This window comes from Mytilus trossulus, chromosome 12 (genome assembly GCF_036588685.1).
Source record: "Mytilus trossulus isolate FHL-02 chromosome 12, PNRI_Mtr1.1.1.hap1, whole genome shotgun sequence".
NCBI lineage: Eukaryota > Metazoa > Mollusca > Bivalvia > Mytilida > Mytilidae > Mytilus > Mytilus trossulus.
Genome location: NC_086384.1, coordinates 41,342,949 through 41,359,802, shown reverse-complemented (window position 1 = coordinate 41,359,802; position 16,854 = coordinate 41,342,949). Strand labels below are relative to the sequence as shown.

General features: G+C 32.2%; 2 protein-coding genes across 2 annotated transcripts in view; one reads left to right on the top strand and one right to left on the bottom strand.

Moving 5' to 3' along the window:
• Positions 1 to 243: 243 nt before the first annotated feature.
• On the top strand, positions 244 to 969 carry LOC134692458 (uncharacterized). The gene has a single exon (XM_063552909.1). It carries the CDS (start codon positions 244 to 246, stop codon positions 967 to 969), a length of 726 nt encoding a protein of 241 aa, XP_063408979.1.
• A 74-nt stretch (positions 970 to 1,043) lies between these two features.
• LOC134692457 (N-acetylated-alpha-linked acidic dipeptidase 2-like) overlaps positions 1,044 to 16,854 on the bottom strand; it is a 50,509-nt gene continuing 34,698 nt past the window's right edge. Inside the window, exons 5-18 of the mRNA XM_063552908.1 lie at positions 15,895 to 16,042; positions 14,022 to 14,144; positions 12,954 to 13,137; positions 9,774 to 9,864; positions 9,011 to 9,097; positions 7,922 to 8,010; positions 7,410 to 7,529; positions 6,713 to 6,795; positions 6,278 to 6,341; positions 5,514 to 5,673; positions 3,752 to 3,845; positions 3,131 to 3,383; positions 2,535 to 2,622; positions 1,044 to 1,158 (exon numbers count right to left, since the gene is read on the bottom strand). Of these exons, the coding sequence (XP_063408978.1) occupies positions 1,044 to 1,158; positions 2,535 to 2,622; positions 3,131 to 3,383; positions 3,752 to 3,845; positions 5,514 to 5,673; positions 6,278 to 6,341; positions 6,713 to 6,795; positions 7,410 to 7,529; positions 7,922 to 8,010; positions 9,011 to 9,097; positions 9,774 to 9,864; positions 12,954 to 13,137; positions 14,022 to 14,144; positions 15,895 to 16,042 (1,699 nt within the window). The remainder of the gene's footprint in view (positions 1,159 to 2,534; positions 2,623 to 3,130; positions 3,384 to 3,751; positions 3,846 to 5,513; positions 5,674 to 6,277; positions 6,342 to 6,712; positions 6,796 to 7,409; positions 7,530 to 7,921; positions 8,011 to 9,010; positions 9,098 to 9,773; positions 9,865 to 12,953; positions 13,138 to 14,021; positions 14,145 to 15,894; positions 16,043 to 16,854) is intronic.

Genomic DNA, 16,854 nt, shown 5'->3' with positions numbered 1-16,854 from the left:
GATTAAACAAAGTTTTAAAGGAATTTATATCCTATAATGAACTATCATCTCACATCTTCTTTTTTTATATATAAGGATTTGATCAAACTATTCATATCTCTATACTTTGAGCTTTGATCAAGATGAAAAGATCTATTTATAATAAAGTTGAGAATGGAATGAATAATTAAAATGCTGATTTTTTTTTTAAAGTTATACATTTCCTGTGAAATTCTAGTTCTTATCTAGATTAGGGCCATCTATATGAGTCTTGAAACAGTAGCAAAACAAACAGGCCTAAACATCAACGCACAGAAAACTAAATCAATGAGGCTAAATACAAACCAGCAAGATTGTCTTAAGATCGATGACTCTACTGTTGAAGATGTTCAACAATTCACCTATCTTGGAAGTATTGTCAGTACATCAGGAGGCACAGACGAAGACATATTGGCAAGAAAAAAGAAAGCACAACAGATATTTTCCATGCTTAAACCTGTTTGGAGGAGTAATGCTTTAAGAACTAGCACTAAGTTAAGGATATTAAACACCAATGTCAAATCTGTACTCTTATACGGATCAGAAACCTGGAGAGAAACAGCTGCATCCATCAAATCTATCCAGACTTTTGTCAATAAACGTTTGAGAAACATCCTCAACATCAGATGGCCAAACAAAATATCCAACAATGAGCTATGGAGAAGAACCAAACAACAGCCAACAACCCAGACCATAAGAGCAAGAAAGTGGAAGTGGATCAGGCATACCCTAAGAAAGAAAGACACACACATTACCAAGCAAGCCCTAGAATGGAACCCCCAAGAACATCGAAAAAGGGGAAGGCCAAAAAACACCTGGCGCAGGGGACTAACAACCGAGCTGAGTAAAATTGGGAAGACCTGGAGAGAAACAAAACGAATAGCCATGGACAGGAAGAAATGGAGAGAAACTGTAGTCGCCCTATGTCCCCCTTGGGACGAAGTGGATTAAGTCAAGTAAGTCATATGGGTACCTACATATATGTTTACTGTGGTGGCCCCAATAACTTGGTAGGTTAATAATAATTATTGAAGTTCTAGTACATACCTATACTGTGGATATCCAGGAATACCCTGGTAGTTTATAAATATTCTTGGAAGTTCCATCAACTTATCATTAATTAAATACAAATCTGATTCTCTACAAATATAAACAGTTATACATTAATGTTAATTCCACATGCACTGTACATTCAGACACTTAACCTTTCAATTTTCATTGCAGTTGCAAGTCATAATAAAGAATGTTTGGAGCTTCATGTAAATTTTGCTGTCAAAATTTGAAATGAAGTTTCAATAACATGATACTTATATATGCTTCCACTCATAAAAACATCACAAACAATTCACCATTTACAAAATATCATTAAATGATGACATAGCTTTGTTTAACCATACAGTGGCAAATATTACATGCTTATCAGGACAACAACATGCTAATAAATATAAAAGATGCTTTGTTCTTGACTTACACACCAAGTTGTTGTGTTAGTCCACAAGTGAACAGTTTTGCAGGTTGACATGTCACCCTACCAGGAAACAATATTCTTTCTCCTAGCCAAATATTCCATTGCTTTTACTTCTTAAAATTGCATATTTCTCAGAGAAAAGGCAAATATAAATTTGTATTTGTAAATAAAAGACAGTTTTCAATTTAATTCATTTCAGAAGAATTATTTCCCCTTGGCCACAATGTTGCAGGCCAAACTGGTTGATTTTCTAATTTGACAAACCAAATATAAAAATATGGAATAAACAAGTTGGATGATAGATTCATACTATATCAAAGAAATTAATTTAGAAGCCTTAAACAATTGAAACTCAACATAATAAATGAGGAATGTGCCATGGGATACAGATGCATGCTTGTAATTGTACAACAAAAAATTATGCAATTTTTCAATTTACAAAGGGTCATAACTCAACAACTGCAAAAGTGACATCACCCATATTGGAACTTCATCTACGTTTGGTGGTAATAATTATAACCATTGTGTATAAGTGTCATAACATATACAGTTGAGGCAAAATAAATTTAGAATACTGAAACATCAAATTCAGCATTTTTTACTTAATAAAGGGATGTTTGAACAGATGTATGGACAGACATATACAGAGGGACAAGGGTAAAACTTAATGACCCCCTCCACTGCTGTGGGACCATAAAAAACTGTTCTGGCTGTTTGTATAACAAGTTGACTTTAGTTTCTTCATTAAGGTGGGTCTCAGTTGGGTCTAAGCCTGACGCGGGATTGTGTCTTGAAACGGGAAATTAGGTCTAGCGGGACCCAGGAAATGACAAAAATATGAGAATTGCTTACAAACATACATTGTAGTGTAAGAAGGATACAGGAATCTGACAAAACAGTAAGCGGGATCTGGGATCGGAACCCCCCAATGAGACCCCAATGAAAGAACATGTTCAATGTTGTATCTGCTTTAACATACTGTCAAAGGGAAATAACTCTATATACTCAATCAAGGTCAAGAAAAACTCTATTAATAAATGAAACTTACTTTAAAGAATCAAGGTTAATACTTGATACATTAAATGCAAATGACTTTGTAGCTTCTATAAATATATCAATCTTTGAATATAATACATCTGAAAAATAAAAAAATATTTATTAAAATGTCATATCTGTTGATTTGGAATATCTGAAGTTTTACAAAACTGCAGCATCAAAAAATAGAGAATGAAATCCTTGCATTTTTCAAAGAGACAATGCTTGTATTTGTAATTAATATTTCTATATTTTTACATGTATAAATATTTGAAAAAAACTATTCTCTATAGCATGCTTTCGGAATATATTCCTTAATTTTTAATTACTTGTCAAGTGCTCTAGAAACTGTTGGTTTGGTTTTTTTCCCCCTGTCTGTAATGTCTGTAGTCACTCAATTTCATATTTGAAATTTGGTAATGTTTTCTTTATCTTTATAGTAATTCACCAATATTTAATTTTTTGTCTGCTTATCATGCTTATTATGATTAATAAGAATGTGCCCCTAGTACAGGGATGCCCCATCCACACTATAGTTCAAGTTTTAAGTCTGATGACACAGTCAGCAAAAACATTATGAACAGACACATATTATAATATAATACATACTAATATCTACATTAGCAGATGAAATAACAGCTTCATTCTCTTTTAAAAATTTCTTTCCACGGTCAAAAACTTGTGCATAATTTTGAACATCAAATGGAAGCACTGCTGAATCCGCCAACTGTAATACCATATCTGCCACAATTTTAGTGACCGTCTGCTCAAGTTTGGTATCTTTGTCCAGGAATGTTTCTACATATTCTTTATCATCTTCTAATGTACTAAATGCTGGGTATGTTGGCAAATGTGGATAAATCTGCAATAAAATATGTCGACACAGGCTTGGATATATTACAAATATTAATGTGTTGTAGGATACAAATGCCCCTGCTAAAGCTTTGAAGATTTTCAAGTTAAAAGGGACATAACTTTAGTAGGGCAAATGACTCCCAAACTAAATTGGAATTATGTGTATGGTTATGGTACTTAGCATACTGTAAATCAATTAATCATTCTATTTATTATGGATTAGTGGTGTATTTTTATAAACATTAATCAACATATTTCAAAATAAAGCACTTCAATTTATATATCATTGATTTTTTTGTCACTGCATATATAATATTTCTTCAAAGCTTCAAATGATTTGTGTAACAGAGCTAATGTATACTCATATCAATATACCTTTGAATTAAATGTATACATTGGTGACACTGAAGGAACTCCAAGATAATACTCAAATGGTGTGTGGTCACTGTCTCCATTCAATGGATCTATTCTGAAAAATAAAACAATCTGATTAAAATTGTTAACAATTTAGTGAACCTAACCAACACAAATAATATCTAAAACTCATTTAAGGGGCTTGCAGGTCTAAATTGAATTTTTAATTTAATATAGGATTTCGTTATATTTTTCTATAAATTAACTTTGTCTTATACTTAATTTAAAAAATTTAAAATGGGGTCACCGTCTATTTACGCTCACAATCTGCCTTAGAAAGAAGCAATTCTTTTTGTGAAGGTACCTTTTTCTGTTAAACTAATATTAAAGAGAAATAGAGATAATATCGAAATATAAAAAGAATTTAATTACAGAAATTGCTCAAATTTTACAATAGTTTAGTATAAGTACTGCTAATTTGAAAATTATAATAAAAAATATAGGTCACCAATGACTTAAAAAAGATATTTCAATTTTAACACTAAAAAATGGAATTTGTGGACCAAAGGGAGATAATTTGGAGCTTTTTCAATGATATCTACATTTTAAAAGTCATCTAGGGCCAACATGAATTGATTTTTTTGAATGATTTTTGTACCATATGGTAAAGTAACAACTATTAAAGTTAATTAATAAAAATTTAAGTAAAAAATAAATATTATTTTTTTTTTCTGAAAGGAGAACAAAGGGTTAAAATTGGCCTAAATTTTTTTTATGTTATTTAAATCAGGCCAAAAAATTTTTTTTTTTACATAGAAATACTTTTGATAATACTATTAAGACAAAAATATATTTGTTTTGCACCTTCCTTTAAAATTTATATCTCTAATTCTTCGTCAATTTATCCCTTTCTGCACCCACTTTTAAAAACAATTTAATCAACGTGTGGTTCGTTTGATCTCAGTACTTCATTGGTTAAAATCCGATTATGACGTCAAATTTTCTTGCTTTCCTCTGCAATTCCTATTGTGAAGGCATGAAAAAAGGCGACCATGCGCGATGATGTCACATAGAAAGAACACATTTTTTTTGCAGATCATTTGAAAAGAAGGAATAAGTTTGCCTGCATAATGTTAGAAAATCATTAGAGAAACAGATTCCAACACTAAATCTTGTGTAATACGATATTTATCCACTCTCAACAGTTAAATTTTAAATATTTAAAACGCTCAGGCAAGCCTCAAATTTTAAATTTTAAAGTTATTATATTGGTGAATTCTGCCTCAAAATTGGAATCTTTTGGTTACACAACATTTCAGATGGTAGGTGGCTGCCAAGGTTTTCCTAAAGCTGTTATGTCTGAAAATTGCACAAAATTATCATATTTTGACAAAATGTCCAAAATGGACCTACTTTGGAGAATATTATGTTGTTTAATGGAAAGAATTGATTTATTTAGCATGAAGGCTTTCAAAATACACCCATTTAAGAACCAAATTACGACCTTTGTGGTGTTTTATGATAAAGTTGTTATTTTGGGGCATTTTGTGCTATAAGTAAACCTTGTCCTTTTTAAACTCTCAAGCCTCCTTAAGCCTTTTTCAATCTCAAAGCATACTTGCCAATTGACTCTTTTTTATGCCGACCACCACCAAGAACTTGATCTCTAATAATTATGATTTTTAAGTCATTGCACAGTTAATCTAAATTAATTTTTTTATAAGTAGACTGTTGAAGACAAATAATTATATTCTTTCCAAATTTCTAACCTATGTATACCTACTTTGGCTGGGATGGTTTCCCTGGATCCATGAATCTCTCTAACCACATATCGTACACTGATTTATCATAATAATCAGGGTCTGTACAAGGCACTTTCTGTGTAGAGTTCTTTATAATACTGTATAGTAATGGGTTAGCTTCAGCATGAAAGGAATAGTTTCCTGTGAAAAAGTGTTAGCGATTCATAAGCCCTTTTTTACTTAAAAACGAAAAACAAAAATTCAAAATGTCTGAGGTTGGTTGAATTCTACCTGTCAGTTTCAAAGGAGTTGTGGATTAACAAATTTATATATGAAAATAAGCAGACAAGATGATTTATAATATAAGGTTGATGTAAGAATTAATCTGTATCTGTTGCTAGAGTTTTGATGCTTTAACAGTCTATAATAATCCATAGCAAGCCGTAAATTATTTCTGACATAATCAAAAGTCTAATGCCTTATTTACATTAGTGACTCCAGCGTGTTTCTGTAGTTGGTCTAGAGTAGTTGCCTATTAAGTATTAACTAAGTCATATACCGGTACTGTGGTTTCAATATTGATTGATGAATTTCAATGTTCATGGGTGCCATGGGCACAGGTAACAACAAATTTGTACGTTCAACTATTTTCAAATTTTCTTTAGGCTTTGTATGCAGAGCTTTGCAAAACTACAAAATAAAAAATCCTTGAAAATGTAAATTTTCCTCAATCCATGACAATTGATACCCAAGAAAAAAATGAATTCACAGTTCTTACATAAAATAGAATAAAATATACATGTACCTCTTATCACAGAATCAAGATTTATATAGGCTACAGCACCTCTTCCTAACATCTTCTCATATTCCTAGAAAATAAATCAAATACATATGAAAGAAAAATATAGGAACAGCTTATTTGATATATTTCCATTCTCAATTTTATTTCTTCCCAGTGAAGTTTATGTATTTCCTACAAAAAAAATCATCCAAATTCAAAGTGAGATCACTGACTTATTAAATTCCCTAAACACTAAAGAGGAAACCTAAACCTATATTAAATCAATGAAAAGTGGTTTAATTTTGGAGTACTTTCCCAACTTCTAGTACCAAATCTGTTTCTGAGGTTTTATTTTCGAATCAGAGTTTTGTACTGAATTAGATCTATTGAAATCAAGTAAATGCAGACAACAGCATGCACATGTTTTGAAAGAGCCCTTACAAATATAGTCTTTCTTACCTGGACCCACTCAAAGGAGCCTATATGTCCATATTTAGATGCATCCCATAAAGCCAACATAATAGTTCTTCTTGGTCTCCAACCTATTAACAGAGATCAAATATTTAACTAATTCAATTTTCATACAAATATCTTCTTCACATTCTTTACTTTTTTGTGGGATAACAATTTTTATGGTTTCATTAGGCATAGGTCAATCATAAATAGTTAATGTTTTTTTTAACAAAATATAAGTTTGCATGCAAAATTCATCACAACAAAATAAAGTTTTCAGAATTGATTTATCAATGTTTGCTTAACATCCAGTAACATATATTGCATTTATACTCATACTTATGACATAACAAAAGACTCAGAGAAATTGCAATGTATTTTCAAACCATGAAATACTGTTATTTTAAAAGATCCTTTATATTGAGTTTAGCCTTTTCTGGCCAACATCACAGCAATTTATTTTCCTGAACATTGCATTGAATATTTGGAATGAACGATCAAGATAACAAAGCTAACTATGCAGTATGGGTTTTGCTCATTGTTGAAGGATGTACAGTACATATAGTTGTTAACTTCTGTGGTGTTTGGTGGAGAGTTGTTTCATTGGCAACCATACCACATCAACTCTCTTTTTTTATAGATGGAGATATAATAATTTGAAAGTTTAGAATTTTACTGCAAAAAAGATAGGATAATGCCTTACCGTCTCTAACAAGAGCACTGAATCCTCTGGCTAGTTCCCAGATCACACTATACCCTGTGGCATGATCTACACCACCTTTGGTCCAAGAGTCTGTATGAGCACCAATTATAACAAATTTATCTGCAATGTAAAATTTTAATCTTATAATTCCTTATTAGACATAAGCAAGTTTTGCAAACTGTTAATGAGCCAGACATAGGCAAGAACATCTTTATAATAGTGTACTTTCAATTGTTATTTTTCATTTTTAAGGTAATTAATGTGCGACAAAGTGACATAACTAAGATTTATTTTTTTACTACTATGATTGTTTTGCTCTCTGTATAAACAGGTAACCTATAGAAATATTTTTTTGAAAGAAGCTTTTTAAATCTTCAATAAGGAAGAGAATCAAATGGTTTGAATTGTCTTTCTGATACTGGTAGATATTTGTTAACACCAATGTTGTGCTTTTCCTTTTTTTCTTTTGAAGGCCTATACATATCCAACAAACTTCTCGTTAGAATGATTACCTTTTTCATATTTTCCATCTATAACAGCTATAACATTGGAGATATTTCTTCTCTCTATCACATTATTAACATCTAATTCTAACTGTAAACTGTCAATATAAATACATTATTAACAAGAATGTGTCCATAGTACACGGATGCCCCGCTCGCACTATCATTTTCTATGTTCATTGGACCGTGAAATTGGGGTCAAAACTTTAATTTGGAATTATAATTAGAAATATCATATCATAGGGAACAAGTGTACTAAGTTTCAAGTTGATTAGACTTCATCTTCTTCAAAAACTACCTTGACCAAAAACTTTAACCTGAAGCGAAGGGACCCACAAACGGACGGACAAATGGACGCAAAGACGAACGGACGAACGGAAGCACAGACCAGAAAACATAATGCCCCTCTACTATCATAGGTGGGGCATAAAAATTATTAGTTAACCAGAAAATAGCTGTAGTGCAATCAAAAATAAATATCAATGTAATTCATGGTGATAATTTTCAAAGAACCAGCTTCAACTCAACATTTTTACTTAATATGTCTTGTACCTAGTCAGGAATAAGGCAGTTGTTATCAAATAGTTTGCCTCTATGTATGCTTGTGTTTTTGTTGCACTTTAGTGTTCCTGTTGTTACTTTGTTTTCCCCTTATAGATGATGCTCTTCCCTCCGTTTTAGTTTGAAACCTAATACTTTTTTAATCTCAATCGATTTATGACTTTTAGACAGAGGTGTACTACTACTGCTTTCATTAGTGTGAAATAAAACAAACTCTTTCTTTTTGTAGTTTGATTCTTGAATTATGTCTAATGAAAGGAAGCTCATTTCAAAATCCTTTTAATTTTTGTAAAAAAAATTGAATTGTAGTGATTTTAAATGTGCAAGTCTCTATTACTGTATTTGGTCGGGTACAATGTGCACTTTGTTTACCCAAGATATATATATAGTTGGTTTGAACAAATGCATTACTGTATATACACAGTAAAATGTGTAAATTATTGACATTGCTATGAAAAATAAAATGTAGTCTCCAACTTTCATTTAATATGGGCAAAAGTAAATTGTAAAGTTCTTATTTATAAATGCAATAAATACCTTTCATCACTAAAACCAGGACCTGTTTTGTATGACACATTCAAGCAGCCCTTCCATTCTTCTGGTGCTGTTTGTCCACCTAACTGACTAAAATACAAATTATAACATATTTTAGATGATTTTGGATAGGATCTTTTTTATCACCTTTTAATAGCAAATATTTCAGATCCTTGCATTGTTAATATAAATGAGAATATTCCGACCAAGTCAGTGTGACATTTATAAGAAGTCAAATTCTGATATCTGACACAAATATATGTCATTGGTGCATTTTTCCTTTTAGTTTTTTTAATAAAAATGTATTTTTAGTACTTTTATCAGTTTTTCACATCTGTTTTATATGGAAAGTGTTTCAACATGGTAAATTATTAAGAATTTTAATTGACTTTTCTGATAATTTATTTTGTTGACTCATCTGCCATTCTTTTCCTATCCTAAACACCAATAGAGATAGGCTCATTTTGGAATTTGTTGAAAATTGAATTTCATGCAAATTTTCCATCATGAGAAGTGCCAAAATATGTTATGAAAAAATTAGTAATTCCTATATTGTAGACCTGAGCTAAAAGCCTTTAATTGAAATTTGAAAGTTAAGCTAGAAGCAGGGGTAATTTTAGGTCTCAACCAACCTAATTCTTAACAAAACAATAATGTTATTCAAATTGCACAAAAAATCCCAAAGTAATTAATCAGGAATTGGAGTAGTAGGGTAACATATCTGAATTTATTTTTTTTGCAGCTGGTTGGTATTTATTATAATTACCTCATAAGATATCTGGCATCATCATAACCAATTGGTTGGACTGGGATTTTTGGATAGTCAGCATTCTCTGCTAAAGTGTGTGGTGCACCATCTGAAAGCAAAAAATAATTATTGTAGTTAAAGACGAGAATCATATAAACAAGAGGCTCTCAAGAGCCTGAATCGCTCACCTGAATTTTTTTGGTTTAATCTCTCATCAATGATTATTTTGGCTTTTCAATTTATTTAAATGTTTTTTGAATCGTCCTATTTTCTTCAAAAGCAAAAAAAAAATCATTTTCTCCTATGTTCTATTCTAGCCATAGGAGCTATGTTTCTTGACATACAAGGAAATGACATATAAAATTTATACTAGATACTCTGAAACTCATTTAGCCTAAGTTTGGCTTAAATTGATACAGCAGTTTCAAAGGAGAAGATTTTTTAAAGTAAGTAACATGATGAACAAATTGTGAAAAAAGTCTTTAAAGGGCAATAACTCCTTAAGAGGTCAATTGACAATTTTGGTCATATTAACTTATTTGTAGATTTTACTTTGCTTAACATTTTTGCTATTAGCAGTTTATCTGTATCTATAATAATATTCAAGATAATGACCAAAAACTGCAAAATTTCCTTAAAATTACCAATTAAGTGGCAGCAACCCAACAATGGGTTGTTTGATTCATCTGAAAATTTCAGGGCTGATAGATATTGACCTAATGAACATTTTTAACCCATCTCAGATTTGATCTAAATGCTTTCATTTTTGAGATATAAGCCAAAAACTGCATTTGACCCCTATGTTCTATTTTAAGTAACAGCGGTCATGTTTTTTGATGGATCAAAAATCCAAGCACACACTTTGTGCAGGATAATCTAAGGAACAATCATGCTAAGTTTCATCCAAATCCATTCAGTAGTTTCAGAGGAGAAGATTTTTTAAAGTTATCAAATTTGATGAACAAATTGTGAAAAATTGTCATTAAAGGACAATAACCCCTTAAGGGGTCAATTGACAATTTTGGTCATATAAACTTATTTGTAGATCTTACTTTGCTGATCATTTTTGCTGTTTACAGTTTATCTTTATCTATAATAATATTCAAGATAATGACCAAAAACTGCAAAATTTCCTTGAAATTACAAATTAAGTGACAGCAACCCAACAATGGTTTGTTTTATTCATCTGAAAATTTCAGGGCTAATAGATATTGACCTAATGAACATTTTTTCCCCTTGTCAGATTTGATCTAAATGCTTTGGTTTTTGAGATATAAGCCAAAAACTGCATTTGACCCCCATGTTCTATTTTAAGTAATGGCGTCCATGTTTTTTGACGGACCAAAAATCCAAGCACACACTTTGTGCAGGATAATCTAAGGAACAATCATGCTAAGTTTCATCCAAATCCATTCAGTAGTTTCAGAGTAGAAGATTTTTTAAAGTTAGCAAATATGATGAACAAATTGTGAAAAATTGTCATTAAAGGACAATAACCCCTTAAGGGGTCAATTGACAATTTTGGTCATATAAACTTATTTGTAGATCTTACTTTGCTGATCATTTTTACTGTTCACAGTTTATATTTATCTATAATAATATTCAAGATAATGACCAAAAACTGCAAAATTTCCTTAAAATTACCAATTAAGTGGCAGCAACCCAAGAATGGTTTGTTTGATTCATCTGAAAATTTCAGGGCTGATAGATCTTAAGCTAATGAACATTTTTGCCCCATATCAGATTTGCTCTAAATGCTTTCGTTTTTGAGATATAAGCCAAAAACTGCATTTGACCCCTATGTTCTATTTTAAGTAACTGCGGCCATGTTTTTTGACAGATCAAAAATCGAAGCACACACTTTGTGCAGGATACTCTAAGGAACAATCATGATTATTTTCATCCAAATCCATTCAGTAGTTTCAGAGGAGAAGATGTTTGAAAAATTGTTAACGACGACAGACGACAACGGACGCCAAGTGATGAGAAAAGCTCACATGGCCTTTTAGGCCAGGTGAGCTAAAAATGTTAAACAATGGCATGATACTCCCACAGCAAACAATTTATAAACTGAGAATTTTTTAATGAAACATATATTGGTAACATTATGCCAGTGCAGAAAAGGATGGATGGATGGCAGTTTAAAATTCAATGGCAAATTAATTGCAAATTCAGAACAGGAAAAAGCTGAGGTAGATTTCTAACATGAAAGTTCAAAAGTTGACTGTACCCAGAAAGACATGTCACCCTACTTGGACATAATTTTATGACTTTGACTTAACCAGTCTAGTTCATTGTTAAAGGCTATTAGGTGACCTATAGTTGTTAATTTCCCTGTCATTTAGTCTCTTGTGAAGAGTTGTCTCTTTGGCAATCATACCACATTTTCTTTTTTATATTAGTTTTAACTCATTAATCTAGTGTGCTTAGCAGAGAAGGAGCAGATACCAATTTTACGCTTTGTTTTAATCCCCAACTTCTAGTACATGAGGCGAACATGCTACCACATAACCTATTCATAAACGATGTATAAGCATAAGCCCTGACACAATACTTACTAATAGCTGGATATCCAGGTGTATGAGGGTCCCCCACCAAATTATATCTAACATGTGATAAAGTCACTGCCCACCCTGGTGACCACCATGTTTTAGTCACCATGGTAACACCTTAGTATCATACTTACTAATAGCTGGATATCCAGGTGTATGAGGGTCCCCCACCAGATTATATCTAACATGTGATAAAGGCACTGCCCACCCTAATAACCGCCATGTTTCAGTAACCATGGTAACACCTTAGTATCATACTTACTAATAGCTGGATATCCAGGTGTCTGAGGGTCCCCCACCAAATTATATCTAACATGTGATAAAGGCACTGCCCACCCTAATAACCGCCATGTTTCAGTAACCATGGTAACACCTTAGTATCATACTTACTAATAGCTGGATATCCAGGTGTCTGAGGGTCCCCCACCAAATTATATCTAACATGTGATAAAGGCACTGCCCACCCTGGTGACCACCATGTTTTAGTCACCATGGTAACACCTTAGTGTCATACTTACTAATAGCTGGATATCCAGGTGTCTGAGGGTCCCCCACCAAATTATATCTAACATGTGATAAAGGCACTGCCCACCCTGGTGACCACCATGTTTTAGTCACCATGGTAACACCTTAGTATCATACTTACTAATAGCTGGATATCCAGGTGTCTGAGGGTCCCCCACCAAATTATATCTAACATGTGATAAAGGCACTGCCCACCCTGGTAACCACCATGTTTTAGGATACACTATAGATTGTCCATTAGCGTAGTCTGCAGGGTCAGGATATAGGATGACTCCTGCTGCTCCTTCAGTTTGTGCATGTAATACCTGGAAATATAAATTAGCATATTTACATGATATACAGTATTTTATTGTATGGGGTATTAATCTTTTTTAGATAGGATAAAAAGTCTTTTTATAAATCTCAGAAACTACAAAATATTTACAAATATTCTGCCATTATTATAGGTATGTGAAAAAAAAAAAAAATGTTCTTCCCATAACTTCAATATTCTTTTGTGCACATGTGGATTTTTCTTTTTAAATGTACATATATCAGCTGCACTACTTTACATTATTTAAATGTACATATATAATGCTTTTTTTTAAAACTTATTTTATCTTTTTTCAATGTATCTTCAGTTTTTCTTCAGGTTAAAGTGGGGCATAAAACGAAATTAAGTTTTAAATTCCAAAACAAACTTTAATTCTTATTGAACTGATAGGATGTTATCTTTTAAGCATCATGCCATGAAATTCTAATAATTGTGTGACTTGGTATCAAGTGGACAATACTCTATAGACTTTTCTTTAAAAAAAAATCTATTCATTGAATGATAGAAATTTAATTAAGGGAAAATCCAAAAAAATCATGACTTTGGAAAAAGACAGCATTCTGTGTTAGGTCAAAATTTAAATCATTCCAACTTTGACTTTTGTCAAATTGTTGTTGTTAGCTATAGGGTTCAGGATGCCAGGTTGGTGGTACTTTCCTTAATGAAAAAGGCTTTGATCAGTAATTTTCTATTTAAATTACAAGTGTGGACACAGATTTGTGTTTTCTGATGATTTTTTCCCCCCTAATTTCATGCAATTGTAGAGGGACGGAATCAGCAGCGTGTGAATTTTCCACTGGAAACTTTACTGCTCTGTTTAATGGGTATAAGTTAACCCTATAACCTGACCATGTGGGACCATATTAAATCTCATACCTTATTAGCTGGGTGTATTTTTCCATACTTGACTAAAACAACATTCTTTTTGATAGTAACATTTAACTTTTTTAATCTTGAAAAATCTTGTTTGCATCCATAATTTGCATAGATGAGTTTGCTCTGAAAGTAAAAAAAAACAATTTAAATTCAACAAATAATGGTAATATAATAAATTGTAAGTAGTGTATACTATTAACAATCATCATTTTTTTTTAAATATCTGAATCCATAGATCTACTGGCCTTTTCATTTGGGTTACTGTGAAAGTACTTTTATTCGTGGGGTACCAATTTTCGTGGTTTTCGTGGAGAACCTTATCCACGAATTTAAGTGTCCAACGAAATAAAACAACCTTTGTCCAGATCTAGAAATGGAAAGATCCCCATGTAGGATTAACTACTGGTATGATCTAGAGAATATATTGAATAACGCCAAATCTGAGAAGATTTTCATAGCAGTCACAGAACTACAACTGCATGCAGGATTATACACATTTAATCTGTAATAAACTAAACTGTACAACTTTTGATCTTTAAATTCTCATAATTTTTTTTTTATCGATGGAAGTCAGATTTCCGGTATTGATATGCTAGTATGATAAAGTGTTCACTTTATTATCTCATAGTTGTTCTTATACATATGGAGAGAAAAATAGCTGGACTTGATTTTGAGATGAATTATTTGACGATTCAAGATACGTTTGTAGCATTTGTTTATGTTACTGATTTCTTTAGGTGACATGTTTATGGCCTAATTAACACCTTTGGTGGTCTTTAATATGGTGATCACTTTATCTTGGGTTAATTAGTGTTGTCATAACGATTTACACGGGTCAATGTTTACTTTGCAATTTCCTTCATTTTAGACTATTAGTATTTGTAAACTTCGTTACTAAAGGCTTTAAATTTTTTTAATTTTTTTTTTAGAAAACTTAAATCCACGAATTTAAAAACCCACGAACATGTAAATATTGCTCGAACCACGAAAATTGATACCCACGAATTAAAGTACTTTCACAGTATATCATATTTTAATTTCAATCTTTGGAGTCTGCAAATTATGTGTATGCCTTCTGCTCTTACAGGGACACATAATTAAGAGTTTTCTGTCAATGTGTTAAAAAGCATGTCAGTTCCAAAGAACAGACTACTGACATCATGATACCATTGGATACTAGTAGTCACCAAGCAACAGTAGAGACATCAAGCATAAAACGCTGACATTTATTTAAGGTGCTATCAACACTATATATACTCTTGCCATGTTATTGAAACTTACCCTGACAAAACCAGAAGGAGAGTAGGCATTGAGTGGTATATAATCTGGGTGTATTCACATGTCTGTCATGTGACCAACACTTACCCTGACAAAACCAGAAGGAGAGTAGGCATTGAATGGTATATAATCTGGGTGTATACCACATGTCTGTCATGTGATTAACACTTACCCTGACAAAACCAGAAGGAGAGTAGGCATTGAATGGTATATAATCTGTATGTATATCACATGTCTGTCATGTGATCAAAACTTACTCTGACAAAACCAGAAGGAGAGTAGGCATGGAATGGTATATAATATGGGTGTATCCACATGTCTGTCATGTGACTAACACTTACCCTAACAAAACCAGAAGGAGAGTAGGCATTGAATGGTATGTAATCTGGGTGTATTCACATGTCTGTCATGTGATCAAAACTTACCCTGACAAAACCAGAAGGAGAGTAGGCATTGAATGGTATATAATCTGGGTGTATACCACATGTCTGTCATGTGATTAACACTTACCCTGACAAAACCAGAAGGAGAGTAGGCATTGAATGGTATATAATCTGGGTGTATACCACATGTCTGTCATGTGATTAACACTTACCCTGACAAAACCAGAAGGAGAGTAGGCATTGAATGGTATATAATCTGGATGTATACCAGACATGTTGTCATGGTTATAATGGGCTTGGAATACTACACTGGTATTTGGCATCGTTGATAATACTGAAATGCTGCTAGATTTTGATGTGCTGAAAAATAAAAGTAAATTAAGCTATGGTCACTAGATTTTCATAATCTCACATTTAATAAAATGCTTCGCGGTGCACAGACTGATATAACCGCAGAGATCAAACTCTCAACAATTAGGGCAAGATTGGACATCATATTCATGTTTGATACTGTCTGAATTTGGATTTGGGTCCAACTTTTTCAATAGCTTTGTGACACAAAATAAATGTGGTTGAAGATCATAAAAACTTTACATATCATCTGATATAATCAATGTAAAAATGAAAAATTTATAGAAAAAAAAAATATGAAAAAATCCCCTCTCCCCTGGAGTTATACCCAAAACTCAATCCCAGCCTTCCATTTGTGGTATGAAACCTGATAGTACAAATTAAGATAGCTCCATATACTTAAACACAAGTTATTGTCTGGAATTAGGAAAATTGCTTGTTTTTGGAACTTTTTTACCCTTAATTCCTTTCTTTTGAGATATGAAACTTTGTGGTAAAATTTCAGAGATCCATACACTTAATTACACACAAGTTATTGTCAGGAAACTACAAAAATTCCTATTTTTGCCCCTAAACCTAAAACAGTTGATACCAAAACCAATTTAAATGTATGAATGTAACTGTCCAAAGTCAGGAGCCTGTAGTTGTTGTCATTAGTTGCTGTGTTACATATTTGTTTTTTTTCTGGGTTTATTCTGTACATTAATTGGGTCTGTAGTTTTCTCCTTTGAATTGTGTTACATTTGTCATTTAGGGGACCTTTATAGCTGACTATATGGTATGGGCTTTAATCATTTTTAAAGACTGTACAGTGACCTATA